The sequence below is a fragment of the Thamnophis sirtalis genome, unplaced genomic scaffold (genome assembly GCF_051295495.1).
Source record: "Thamnophis sirtalis isolate CommonGarterSnake01/CBP01778 unplaced genomic scaffold, rThaSir2_p1.2 scaffold_1, whole genome shotgun sequence".
NCBI lineage: Eukaryota > Metazoa > Chordata > Lepidosauria > Squamata > Natricidae > Thamnophis > Thamnophis sirtalis.
Window position 1 is genome coordinate 163731950 of NW_028261381.1, and position 14147 is coordinate 163746096.

Sequence of the window (14147 nt, forward strand, 5' to 3'; positions counted from 1 at the left end):
CATGGAAGGGTTTGTATCTATTGGGATTCTAACTGAACTTTCGGTGAATTCCTCTGCTGTTATGAATTTTAACAAGCCCTACATTCTGACGGGTGATCACTGGCACCACCATGTTTTCCCGAAAATAAGACAGGGTCTTGTTTTCCTTTGACTCCCGAAATAAATGCTGGGCCTTATTTTGGGAGAGGTCTTATTATTTTTGAGGTGCAGGAGGCCCCTTAACCTTGGCCCATGGATTAGCTGATCCAGAGAGGGCCGGAAGTTCTGTCTCTCTTTTTGGCACACTCTTGCCAGCCCTAGCGTTGCTTTTTTGCAGCCGCCACTAAGAGAAGGGGCGCGGTAGGTAGGGTTTGTGGGAGCAGCCTCCACGAAGCCATTCCGTGTGGATGGCAGATACATGTGAGGCACGTGGGGCATGTTCCCCCATCCCCTCCCCCAGAAATGGCAGGGACCTGCTACGCATGCGTTTAAATATTTTAGGGGAGGGCTTATTTTAGTGCATGCGCTCAAAAGCCCGATTGGGCTTATTATTTCATTAGGGAGTTCTTATTTTTGGGGAAACGCTATTAAATTTTATTTCAAGGCTCTCAATCAGGAACGATTTCCATTGTGTGCTACTATTTTTGCTTTATTTCCTTGTTAAAATAAAAGCAGATTCGAATTTATTCAAGTTAAATTCAAGGTTTCCAGTTCTACATTAGGCCCATTATTCCTGTATTAGACCAGCTCAAAAGTTGCCAAAAGGACACTTTTAAATTTGACTGCAAGGTTGCCAAAACCTGATCAAAGAAGAAGTAAAAATATCTTAATGTTGGTGGCAGAAAGGTTTTCAGGAGAGAATGTGGGAGGAGGCTGCAGATATTTAAATTAGCTTCTGCTCCCAGATGGGATGGTTTCAGGTTTTAACCCGGTTAAGCCCCTTGGATTACTGGTTTCAGATTGCAGTACATTAAGTGATACTCTTCTGCTCCTTCTTCCTTTCATGAGTAGATAAATATATTTAATTAAAACGGGGCTATTGTATCCTTCACAATAGGTACGCTAGAGCAGTTTACACTTTGTAAAAGATACAATAGTATAATTCAGTCACTGAAAGTAAATCTCCCTGTTTGCAGGAAGGGGTTTTCTTCTGAATGGATTACACAGCATGCAGTATGCATAAAGCCGGGAAGAGAAGATTCACCCAGCAGTGTTATTTCTCTTTCTGCCAGGAACATTTGACATGTGTGTGAGGCCCTGGAAAGGAATTTTAAAGCACAGCCTCATTTATCTTTTATAAGCACTACTAGGGGCTGCTGAGCCTCCTGTCCCACTGCACAGGTTCACCATCTTATTAAAAAGCAGAAGTTATAAGACAGGGAAGTTGAAGAGAAGGGGGATTTTTTTTTTCCAGTTTGAGAAAAAAACTGAAAAGTAGAGGTTACTGAATGAAGAAGAAATGGAAAAATCAGAAACAATTACAAGTAGAAGGAAAAACAAGAAAAATAAATGCTGGCATTTTTTGTTTTCGCGAAAAGAAGGCCTGTTACAGATTGTTTCTATCACTCATGTAAACCCAACACAAGTTACTCATTATTATTATTATTTTATTATTAAATTTATTTGCTATCTACCTTGCCATGGGGCTACGCTAGTCATTCACAACCATAAACAACAAAATAAAAAGGAAGTTTGAACAAACCAAAGTTAAATAATAGAACAATGAAACAGATAAGAAGAAGAAAATACATAGATGTCACTATTTTTTAAAAAAGACTTCATCTATATTGTGTTTTTTTTTTTAAAGAGAGGCACCTAAAAACGTCCAGTTTCCCTTGTCTGGCTGTAGTTCTTCTCTAGCATTCTCAGGAATCCTAATTTCCATCGTACTTAAGTAATTTGTTTCCCCCCCACTTTAAACTCTTCTAGAAATGTTGAAAATGGGTCCAGCTCTTCAGCCTCAACCAGTGACCAGGCCAGACATCCGTTTGAGGTGAGTTCTTTATGAATAAAGTCTTCATTCGGTGAAACGGGTATAAATATATTGCTAGACAATTAGGAAAACCTGCCAAAGGTTTACCCAGGGTATTTATGTCTCCCCTTTTTTTCTTGAGAGATCCTAGGTCCAATCCTAAGAGAGCGGAAAGGAATGGAGAATATCTCTTAGTGTCAATGGATGGTGTTCGTTTCGCCTGCTGACAATTCAGTGCGGTGTTTAGAATCCCCTTCTGTTAGACCACTGTTTCTCAACCTTTTTCACTTTGAGGATCTGTGGACTTCTTCCCAGCGTTGCTGGCTGGGAGTTGAAGTCTACACATCTTAAACATGCTAAGATTGGGAAACACTTGTGTTAGACCAAGCAAAGAGTAATCAATTCCCTAGAACCAAGCGGTCAGGCATTGCAGATTGGAAAGTTCTGTTCTTTCAACTCTGGCTCAAGATTTGCAGTACAATTAGACGGGCTGTTGATCGAACACATACACAAACACACCAGATCCCACAGACATCCCACGGCACCCAATCAGATCCCTCCTTTAAATTTCAAGAGTAACACAGAAAGCTCCTACAAAGAAGGAGGCCTTTAGCATTATATTTATTTCTGAGAATGGGCCTCCCTGGCATTCTTAGAAGATAGAAAAGGTTAGAGGATCCTTCCCAGGGTTTTCAATACTTAGCTGTGCAGAAGAAACAGAAAAAAAAGGAAGTCGGGTTGCTAAGGAGAGTTCTAGAGAAGATGATAGAGAGAGAAAATAATTGGTAAATGAGCATTTTGTGACCGGCAGCCATTTTGTGGGTGGGCCACTTTCCTGCCATGGCAGCCATTTGATGAGAGTGCCTGTGATGATATGCTTCCAAACTTCTGGCAGAAAAGCAGAAAGAGGTACCTGGATCGGACGTTTCAGAGTTTCAACCTCCATAAGCTTCAGACAAGCTGAATAATGGTGAAGGACTATGGGAACTTTAATTCCATAGTCGGACGATGTCAGCTTACTGGCAGTCCTGGTTTCTGGCCTGTCTCCGTAAGTCATCTTCCTCTGTTCTAAGCAGTTTCCTTTTCTCTGTCTGGTGCTTTCTCTCTCCTTTCCAGAATGTGGATCAGCCCCTCTTCACCCTCCCGCAGGGCTACGGCCAGTTTGCCTTTGGGATAATCGACGACAGTTTTGAGTTCCCAGCCTTTGGGTCCAACACACAAACAGAAGATAACCGCGATGCTGAGAACAGGCGGGAAAGAGAACATCAGTCTCGGCACCGATATGGAGCCAGGCAACCTCGGGCTCGTTTCACCACACGACGGGCGGCTGGCAGACATGAGGGAGTCCCCACACTAGAAGGGTGAGGACAGTTTGTCCAGCTCCGAAGGTCAAGTTGCTTCTTTGAATATAGCTTTAAAACCATGGAAGTGGATTCCTGGTTCACGGTGGCTGCTGATTCATTTTTGGATGTAGGAGAACAGTAGTTTTGGGAATGGGTGTGGGTGTCTACCAAATTGGTTGGAACTGCGCTGTCCAAAAATGGGAAGGGCCACACCTAAGTTGGAGGGGAAAGATCCTGTACAATTTCAAAATTAAGTTGCAGTGGTTCCAGAGCTGAAAAATTGGACATCACTCATTTCTCCAGTCACCATTGGAGGTCACTAGAGCAGGCCTCTCCAACCTTATGGACTTCAACTCCCAGAATTCTTCAACCAGTATGAGACTGAGAAATTCTGGGAATTGGTCCACAAGTCTTAAAGTTGCCAAGGTTGGAGACCCCTGCACTGGAGCAGGGCCATTGTAGTTAACAAGGCAACCAGCGAAGTTCCAACGACAGCCCCGCCCCCCTCCCTTGTGTGACCGCATGATTGCATTTTAGGTGCGTGACTACTAGCCCGTATTTGAAGCCCTTTGCAATGTCCCACAGTTATGTAATCACCAGCATTGACTTCCAGTTTCCAGCAAAAAGCATACTTTGCAAACGGTATTTTGCTTAACGATTGCCAATTCACTGAATGACTATGATGATTTGCTTAATGCAGCAAATATAAAATTGGGTCCGTCACATGATGACCCACTTAATGACTGACACAATTTAAAAACCGTAATTCCAGGCTCAATTACAGTTATAAATTGGGGATTACCAAGTAGCCACTTAAAATCCCACCTATTCCATCGTCAGAAATTGGGGGACTGTGATCTCATTCAGCAGTTCTCTTCACCCTGCTCCAGAATGCCTCAACATTTTTTCTTGTTTTTTTTTTCCTTCCTTTTGGCAGAATTATCCAGCAGCTGGTCAATGGAATTATAGCACCAACCACGATACCAAACCTTGGAGTAGGACCTTGGTGAGTTGGTCAGAGCATGTTCTAGATCAGTGTATCTCAACCTTAGCAACTGTAAGAAGTATGGACTTCAACTCCCAGAATTCTGTCTGACTGGTAATTTTGGGAGGCGGTCCACACGTCTTAAAGAAAGTGGAATTCTTAGGCTTATTCTAAGAATCCTCCAAAGTCAATAAACCTTTGACCATCTGCCCAGCCAGTTCCAGTGAAGGCTTAACTTTTCCTCCTGTCCTTTCTTTGTTTTGGTGCTTTCTATTTATAAAGGGGAGTCTTGCATTCAAATCCCATGGACTACGCTTGGGGCGCCAACGGCTTGGATGCCATTATTACTCAGGTACAGCTGGCTGTGTGTAGGGTACATCTCTTCCTTTTGCGGGTCAGGGAGGGGGGAGCAGAACGGTGGCATATGGAGGCTTCCGAGCTTAGGAATCTCACGCAGGGGTGGGCTTCAAAAATTTCAGCAATGGGTTCTCTGCCCGGTTGCTGGGTTGGCGTGGCCATGCTGGGCGTGGCCTAGTCGGCCTCCTGCACCACGGCAGGGGTGGTGGTCATTTTCGCCTTCCCCAGGCATTGGAGGCTTTCCTCGAGCCTCTGGGAGGGTGGAAACTGCCTTTCCTGGGCTCCGGAGGCTTTCCAGGAGCCTCTGTGCGGGCCCTGCACTTACCTCGCAGCCAAAACGGGCCGCGTGGAGAGTCCTGGGAGGGGAAGGGTGGGCGGGGCCAGCCAGGGGTGGGATTTGGAGGTTCTCCGAACCATCCATAACATTAGCTACAGGTTCTCCCAAACCTGGGCAAGCCTGTAGCAGCCCACCCCTGCTCTCACGTCCTTTTCTATGGGCTCCCACTGAGATGCAGCTTAATTCTAAGAGGCTCAAGTCCCACTAGCTAAAGGGAAACTCCCTGTTAGGGAAGAATCCACCCTGAGACTTGTGCTGGAAGCCAACAGCAGAAGAAGGCTGTAGCCTACAAATCCTGCTTATACGGTTTGTGCAGGCATTGGCCTAAAAGCAGGGAGGAAACGGGGGAGTGTTTACTAATGGGCCTAGCTTAATCTGCACAGCAAACGTATATGCAAACTGTATAACTATGCCACAGTTATAAACATAACCAAGGTGAGACCCTTCCAAGTATCCCTACCTTGCTTAATATCACAGGTGGGCTTTGACTTACAACCATTCATTTAGTGACTGTTTGAAGTTACAACAGCACTGGGAAAAAAATGACCATTTTTTGTCCTTATGACCATCGCAGCATCCCCGTGGTCATATAATCAAAATTCGGATGCTTGGCAACTGACCCATCTTTATGATGGTCCCAGGGACATGTGATCACCTCTTGGCACCTTCTGACAAGCAGCCAGTAGGGAAGGCAGATTCATTTAACAACCATGTTACTAATGTAACAGCTGCAGTGACTCACTTAACACCGGTGGCAAGATGGGGCATAACTCATTTAACAACTGTCTCGCTTAGCAACAGAAATTTGGGGCTCAATTGTGGTCGTAAGTCAAGACTTACCTGCATTATTAATAATCGTATCATTTGGTTAATATATGACAATTTGGAGGTAACCCTATTACATGTCTCCCATAAAACCTTTGGAGCTAGAAAGCGGATGGGAAGGGGAGGTTTTAAGTATTTCTTGTTCTGAAAAACGGCTTAGAGCAGCGTTTCTCAGCAACTTTTAAGATAGGTGGACTTCATGCCGGCGGGGGAATTCTGGGAGTTGAAGTCCACCTATCTTAAAGTTGCCAAGGTTGAGAAACACTGGTTTTAAAGGAAGCTGAAACTTGGGCTTTGTAGAGTGGATGTGCCTTTGAATGGGGCACCAGAAACCTAGCCTGAAAATTGGGAGGATCCTTGGCTAGTGCATGTCCAGGTTCATCTTGAAGAGCTCAGTAGGATTTTTTTTTTATCATCATAACTGAGCTTGTGACCTCCAGACTTGCTCCTAGCTGCCCCCGCCATCTTTATTGGGCGGGAGGGGAAGTAGCCGCAAAAGACAAGGCGGGTTGCTCTTACATTGCCATTAACAGGAGGCTGCAAATTTAGCTGACCCTGGTTATCCTGATACCCTGATAGGCGTAAGACATGTGTCTTTTTTTTTAGACATGGACTGCTTATACTGGGGGGTTCAAATGGGATGCTGAGACATTCCCCCCCCCCAACCCCAAATGGGCAAGCAGGAGGAAGGACAGCCTGTTAATAAGAATTAATTTTAACCCTTAATTTATTTCGGCAGGCTGGCCTTCTCTGGGCTAGGAAGTTATGAAGGATTTGGCCTGGATCATTCTTGGATTAGAGACTCCCGGGAGTTCCAAGCTTGATGTATAGCCACAATCTGGCAGCAGCAACCTTGGGACTGTCTCTCCCTCCTTTGTCACCCTTTTATTTTCTTTCAGCTCCTGAATCAGTTTGAAAACACCGGCCCGCCTCCTGCAGACAAGGAGAAGATTCAGGCCCTTCCAACTATTCATATAACAGAGGAACATGTCGGTAAGGGCTCACTCATTTTCCTGCCTCTCTTCTCTCCCCCCCCCTTCCCCCCAATACATTCAAAAAGACCTGGATCATCATCTAATTTTCGTTTCAATAGCATTCTTATTTTTAAAAGATTCTGCTGTCTTATTGTAGCTTTTGTTGGCCAACTTTCCTCCTCCTCTTTCGCCTCTTTTGGTTTTATTCTCTGGTTCAGGATTGGTGGCCTCATTCCTTTCTGTGGTTGAGAACCAGAGACAGGCAAGGTTTCTTAGGCTCACCCTAGACTTACTTGGAACCGATCTCAGCTTGTTCTTAAAACTTCAGAAGATTGTGGCTTCTGTTTTGTTGCCAAGAGCCTACAAAACAGAATCACCTTTCAGTCTCTTTTAAGCGTCTCCTATTCAAGTGGAATAGAGTGACTGGATAGCATTGAACAGGGACATATTTCTCAAGCTGAGCCTTGCTTGTTTGTCTACAGTGCTGTAATTATGTTTAGCACATGAAGCTGAAGGATGGAAGGAGATCTGTGCCTCAGCCTTCCGAAAAGAAGTAGAATCATAAATATCTTCCGCCATCCAGTCAGTGGGTTGAGAGCAATGTACAGGCAGTTCTCCACTTACCATTCAAGGTTACAACAGCACTGAAAAAAGTGACACAATTGGGGAGGGGGATTGCACTTAACAACCTTTGCAACATCCCTACGGGGTCACAGGATCAAAATTTGGACACTTGGCAACTGGCGTGTATTTATGACAGTTGCTGTGTCCCAGGGTCACGGGATCACCACCTTTGACCTTCTGACAAGCAGTCAATGGGGAAGCCAGATTCACTAAAGAACCGTTTTGCTAATTTAACAACACAGTGATTCACTTAACTGGGGCACGAAAGCTGGTGAAATGGGCAAAGCTCACTTAACAACTGTCTTGATTATTTTGGGCTCAATTCTAAGTGGAGGTCTACTTGTACCTTAACAAAAGGAAGCTTAGGGAACTTAGATGGTAAATTCTTAACAGATCCCAATTGCTTCTGCCTTCATCATCCTCCAGAACACTTGCTATCTGTTCTGTTTCTGTGATTTTTTCCCCCTCCATTAGCTGCTTGAAATATAGCAATAGCAGTTAGATTTATATACCGCTTCATAGGGCTTTCAGCCCTCTCTAAGCGGTTTACAGAGTCAGGTAACCCCCAACTTATGACCACAAACAGGACCAGAATTTCCATTACCAAGCAAGGGGGTTGTTAAGTGAGTTGCACCTGATTTTTACAACTTTTTTGGCCACAGTGTTCGCCGAATCACTGCAGTTGTTGAATGAATCACACGGTTGTTAAATGAATCTGGCTTCCTCCATTGCCTTTCCTTGTCAGAAACTGGCTGGGAAGGTTGCAAATGGCGGTCCTAACATACAAATCGGTTGTCCGACCTGTGTATGTGAGCGAAAGACTAATCAAACCGACTGGTAGCTGGTTCCCTCCAAAATTCCCTCAGGATGGCTGGCGCTCGCTGGCACAAGGCTGCTGCAGTTTTATCCAGTCAAGCGAGTGATTAGAGGTCTTGGGGCCAAAACAATCTCAACCTATACTTAAACTTTTAAATCAGGGGTCTCCAACCTTGGCAACTTTAAGACTTGTGGACTTCAACTCCCAGAGTTCTTGTGCTGGCTGAGGAACTCTGGGAGTTGAAGTCCACTAGTGTTAAAGTTGCCAAGGTTGGAGACCCCTGATTTAAAAGTTTAAGTATAGGTTGAGACCCCTGATTTAAATGGCTAAGAAGCTCGACTCGCTGGCATGGAGCCAGGCCTGGAACAAGAAACGCCTAGTGGGACACTTTTGATAAGCAGAACTGGCGCTGTGGGATGAACCGAACGCCGGGTTAAGGTGCCCGATGCTGACTCTCATCAGATCCCAGAAAAGGGATTGGTTGATATAGCCATCGTAAATACATGGTAGATGCCAAGTGCCCAAATTTTGATAATGTAAACGTGGGGTTGCTGCAACAGTTGTAAAAGCAAGGACCTAGTCCTTTTTAGTGCTGTTGTAATTTTGAACAGTCAAAAAACAAATGGCTGTAAGTGGAGGACTCCCTCTACAGGTATTCCTTGTTTAGCAACCATTCACAACTACGGTAACGAGGAAAAGACAACCCATACTTACATTTACATCCTTCCTGTTGCGGTTTTTCTTACCCACTGCTTCACTTAACGAGAAAGTTGATGGTCCCAGTTGTGGTGTGTCTCTATCTATCTATCTATCTATCTATCTATCTATCTATCTATCTATCTATCTATCTATCTATCTATCTATCTATCTCTATCTCTATCTCTATCTCTATCTCTATCTCTATCTCTATCTTTATCTCTCTTTATCTCTCTATCTATCTACCTACCTATCTATCTATCTATCTATCTATCTATCTATTTATCTATCTCTCTTATTTTTTTCCTTCCAATTGTAGTTTCAGGACTGGAATGTCCCGTCTGTAAGGAAGATTATGAAGTTGGCGAGAGTGTGCGACAATTACCCTGCAATCACCTCTTCCATGATGGCTGCATAGTCCCGTGGCTGGAACAGGTGAGCTGTCAGGGGAAGTCATGGAAGGACTTGAGCAGAGAGCATCCCATGTCCACAGCTGCTTTGGGGAGGCTGGAGACTATCCACCAGGAGCCCCAATGAGAGCCTTGTTTATACAATAGCAGAGTTGGAAGGGACCTTGGAGGTCTTCTAGTCCAACCCCCTGCCTAGGCAGGAAACCCTTTTGGCCTGCTGTGATCAAGACACTTTTTAATAGCGATGGAGAATAATAGATGTCTTTGGAGATTGAACAGGAGGAAGAGAGGACTTTTAAGATAAGGGTTGTTTTTTTTTAGCAAAAGGGGGCAAGGTTTGGCCCATGGCTTGTATGCTGTCTTCCCGCTTCATTCTTCAACGATTGACACAAAATCATTCGTTTTCAGTGGAACAATTGTTCCGCTGAAAACGAAAGATCTTGTTTTGCTTTAAACAGAAGGTGGCTCAGTGGCTGAGACGCTGAGCTTGTCAATCAGAAAGGTCGACAGTTCGGCGGTTCGAATCCCTAGCACCGCATAACGGAGTGAGCTCCCGTTACATGTCCCAGCTTCTGCCAACCTAGCAGTTTGAAAGCATGTAAAAAAATGCAAGTAGAAAAATAGGAACCACCTTTGGTGGGAAGGTAACAGCGTTCCGTGCCCCTTTGGCGTTTAGTCATGCCAGCCATATGACCACGGATACATCTTCGGACTGCGCTGGCTCTTCGGCTTTGAAACAGAGATGAGCATCGCCCCTTAAGAGTCGGGAACGACTAGCACATATGTGCGAGGGAGAAACCTTGCTTTAAACAAAACCAAGAGAGGGGAATATGCCTTTGATTTTAAATGTTTTAAAAAGCTTCTTCAAAAGGGCAACCCTTCCTCCAGTGAGGCTTCTACTAGATTCCCTGTTTCCTTAGAAGCCTAACACTTTCTTTTTAAGGGCTTCTTGTTCCTGCAATAACCCCCCCCTTTTTTTTTTTAGTGAAAATCCTTTCTAGAAAACCAATATACAGCCCTTTAAAGTCATTTCTAAACCCAATAATTCCCGAAGCTTGTAATTGAAAAGTCAATCTCAAGGCCAGGCATTAACAGCTTACAGCATGCTACATAACTCGTCTCAGTCAAGTCCATTTAAAACAGATGAGTTTTTGATAATCTTTTTGAAGATCTGGATTTGAGGGGGCGGGGGACAGATCCCTTGGCACAGGGTTACACTGGAATTAGTGTCGAATTAGAATTAGAGAGTTAGGGACTATTTCATCAAACTGTCAGTAGCGTAGGTTTTTTTTCCACACAGATGGCTCTCCGGCCTCCGTTAAATGCCTCCAGCAAAAAAGCTCACAATTTCTAGAGGCAGTTTTGTTCGGTTGGCTGTTTTGCTTTGCGGGGCTTATGGTTCACTAATCCCATCCTGCAGTTGTGTGACAAAACCAAACAATATTTTCCTTTGATTGCACTGTCAGTTGCACAGGACAGCCCAGCCCAGGTTCCCACACAACTGGGGAAAAGACATTGTTTTTTTTAAAGGAGTCGCAGACGGGGAACACGTTTCTTCCTGTAGATGCTCCGAAGCACATCTGCCTTTGAAATGTTGCATTGCCCTGTCAAGCCCACATTTTCTTAATTTTTTTGTCACATGTGATTTCCTTTTATTTTTCCCTCCCAGGAATACCATCGGCATAAGGCCCTGTGTTTATTTCCAGCATCTCAGCTTTTCTCTCTCCATCACTCCATTTTTATTTTTTCTCCCTCAAAATTCTTAATTGTTGAAGGATCCATTCAAAGTAGACTCTGACTCAATGACAAGCTCCCACCCATGGAAATACAGTGGTATCTCGGTACTTGGTGTTAACTGGTTCTGAGAGGTGTGACAAGTACTAAAAGGGACAAGTCCTAAACAAACTACTTGACTTACCACCTAACCCATTGTTTCGGCCAGGAAGAACTTTCTGCCTGTCACTTTTCCTATGTCAGTGACTTTCCCAGCATGGCCAACTTCCTGTCTGCCCTCTTTGGCCATCTCCCTCATTTTACAGTGACCTTCCCAGCTTGGCCAACTTCCTGTCTGCTCTCTGTGGCCATCCCCCTCATTTTGCAGTGACCTTCCCAGCATGGCCAACTTCCTGTCTGCCCTCTGTGGCCATCCCCCTCATTTTGCAGTGACCTTCCCAGCATGGCCAACTTCCTGTCTGCCCTCTGTGGCCATCCCCCTCATTTTGCAGTGACCTTCTCAGCATGACCTACTTCCTGTCTGTTCTCCACAGCCGTCCCTCTCTTCCTGTAGCTGTGTATCAAGTACTAAACAGATACCAAGTACTGGGACAAGATTTTCACATCAAAATGCATCCAGTAGCAAATTTGACAGGTTTTGAAGCAATCAAGTACCGAGATACCACTGTATTGTGATTCAGGGCCCTGTATGGTGTGTTGAATAAAAGAACAGGGCAGTGCAATGCACTAGAATTAATTCCAAAGGTGGGCAGAAGCAGGAAGAGAGTGCTTGTCTGCCTGTGCTATGTTTGTCCTTAAGAACGCCAAGGCCTCTTTCTGAATTTAGAGCAGTCTTTGACTTGATGGCCACAATAAGATTAGGAGAATTCATCATTCACCACTGATGTTGTTAAGTAAGCTGACCACAGCCAATTTTACAACCTCTTTTGCTACAGTCATTAAGCTGATCACTGCAGTTGTTAAGCAAGACATCACAAGACTACAAATGGCAACCTTTCCTGCCAGTTTCCCCCTTGATTTGCTTCTTGGAAGCTGGCTGGTCAGGTTGCAAAAGGAAATCACGAAGCCGTGGGGATGCTTTCATCATTGTAAGTGCAAGGACAAGTTGCAAGTCATCTTTTTAGCACTGTTCACTAAACGAATGGCCGTAAGTTGGGGAGTGCTTGTATTTAAGCACCAAGACGTGAGCTAAATATCTGTTTTCTAACATTTTTGCTCTCTATAGCTGTCTCTCTCTTCTTTTTTTGTCTCCACCTGCTTCCCCAGCATGACACCTGCCCTGTGTGTCGGAAAAGTTTAAGCGGGCAGAACACAGCCACAAATCCACCTGGACTCTCCGCAATGAATTTTGCTTCCTCCTCGTCATCTTCCTCCTCCTCCTCTTCTTCCAGTTCACCAAGTAACGAAAACTCCGCAAACAACTCATGAATCTTTAAAAAAAAAACAAGCAAAAAAAAAAAAAATGTCGCCACTCTCATGCTCTTTTTCTAATGTCATAGCCCTTCCTTGCTTCTCCCCACCACCACCACCAGGGGGAAATCTGTGGGGTGGGGAACGTCCAGTACAGAGCCGTGGGGGAGGGCTGGGAATGGGAATCTCCACTCTTCTCCCCTCAACCGCCATCCACTTCAAGACCCTCTTGACTTTCCGCTCTCTTCCCTCCTGTCCCCGCCTCCCCCCCCCTTCCCCCCGTGGCCCGGCCCGATGTTTGGTGTTCAATCTTGCATTCTCTCGAGGGAACGATGCGGGGCGGGGTGGGAGAAGAACCTCCTCTCTAAACTGTGCTGCTGTGCGGACTCTTAAAAACCAGCCCGACTGCGCTGTGTGACGAGCGGCCGTGTGTCAGAAACATGAACAAGCACTGGATGTAAGGGAGATCGGAGTTCCAAAGGGGCGTTCTAAAAAAAACGGATTGTCTATCCCTTTCTCTTCATTATTTTTTTAAAATATAATTTTGACAGATGTTTTCTTTTGTTTTGTTCTGCCCCACTTCCCGTCCTGCCGTCAGCTCTCTTGAAGAACTGGTGATACCGATCCTCGAAAGTAGAAATGTAATAAGAGATCCTTCTTCCCCTTCCCCTCTTTGCGAATTTTCTGCTGCTGGAGAAGCTCGTGAGGTTCTTTCTTTAGGCGCCAGCAACAAAGGGGGAGGGAGGAGGAGGAAGAGGAGGAGGAGGAGGAGTGGGGAGCGGATTTAACAATCAGAGCCACTTCCTGACTCTGCACAGTTTCTCCCTTCCTCCCTCCCTGCCCGCCACCACCCTCCCCTGTTACTAACACCGCCCTTTTTGACAAGTCGACACCGAGAAAGGGGTTTTTATAATTTTAAATTATTACTGCTGTTAAATAAATGGACATTTCAGCTCTAGCCTGTGATGCATCTGGGTTTGTGCCTTCCGGAGAAGATGAAGTGAAGCAAAAAAGGCGCTTGTTTGATGGAATATCTGCGGGGGCGGGAGGGGGGGAGCTCTCTCTCTCTCTCTCTCAAAAAAAAAAAGAATGGGAAAAACCCGGGAAGCAACTAGGGCTCTAGACTAAACTAAGATGTCGAAAGAAATCTTGGAAGAAGTAAGCTGTGGTCAATTCATTTCCTGGTTCTTTCTGAGAAATCAGCATTTTCGTGTCTATGAAGTCAGGGGCTTCACTTTCCCCCAAAAGGAATCCTTTTTTTTTTTTTGTACCATCTGCAAGTGAAAAGTCCCATCTCTCAAGGGTTGGGGGGTTATATCCAGGTTTCGCCCTTGCGTCCGAAGCCATTCCTTGTTTTGTACAGGTGGTCCTTGCCTTACGACCGCAAATTGAACTCAAATGTCTGGTTGCTAAGCAAGGCGGTTGTTAAGTCAGCGTCACCCCCATTTCTTGCCACTGTTGTTAATGTCAAATCACAGCACTGGTTAAATTAGTAAGATGTTTGTTCCGTGAACCCGGCTTCCCCATTGACTTTGCTTGTCAGAAAGTTGCAAAAGGGGATCGCGTGGCACACACCCTGGGATACTGCAACCGTCATAAATATGAGCCAGTTGCCAAGCGCCTGGATTCCGATCACATGACCACGAGGATACTGCAGCGGTTGTAAATATGAAAAACGGTCGTA

The 14147-nt window shown here is 45.0% G+C and overlaps 1 protein-coding gene across 2 annotated transcripts in view; it reads left to right on the forward strand.

Moving 5' to 3' along the window:
- The window catches only part of RNF126 (ring finger protein 126), a 28766-nt gene extending 15738 nt beyond the window's left edge, over window positions 1-13028 (forward strand). For both annotated transcript variants that reach the window (XM_087702462.1, XM_087702470.1), the window contains 7 exons: window positions 1909-1972; window positions 3068-3312; window positions 4232-4300; window positions 4562-4631; window positions 6698-6791; window positions 9229-9344; window positions 12320-13028. In XM_087702462.1, coding sequence (XP_087558588.1) covers window positions 1909-1972; window positions 3068-3312; window positions 4232-4300; window positions 4562-4631; window positions 6698-6791; window positions 9229-9344; window positions 12320-12481 — 820 coding nt within the window. In that variant the 3' untranslated portion in view covers window positions 12482-13028. The remainder of the gene's footprint in view (window positions 1-1908; window positions 1973-3067; window positions 3313-4231; window positions 4301-4561; window positions 4632-6697; window positions 6792-9228; window positions 9345-12319) is intronic.
- The last annotated feature ends 1119 nt before the right edge of the window (window positions 13029-14147 follow it).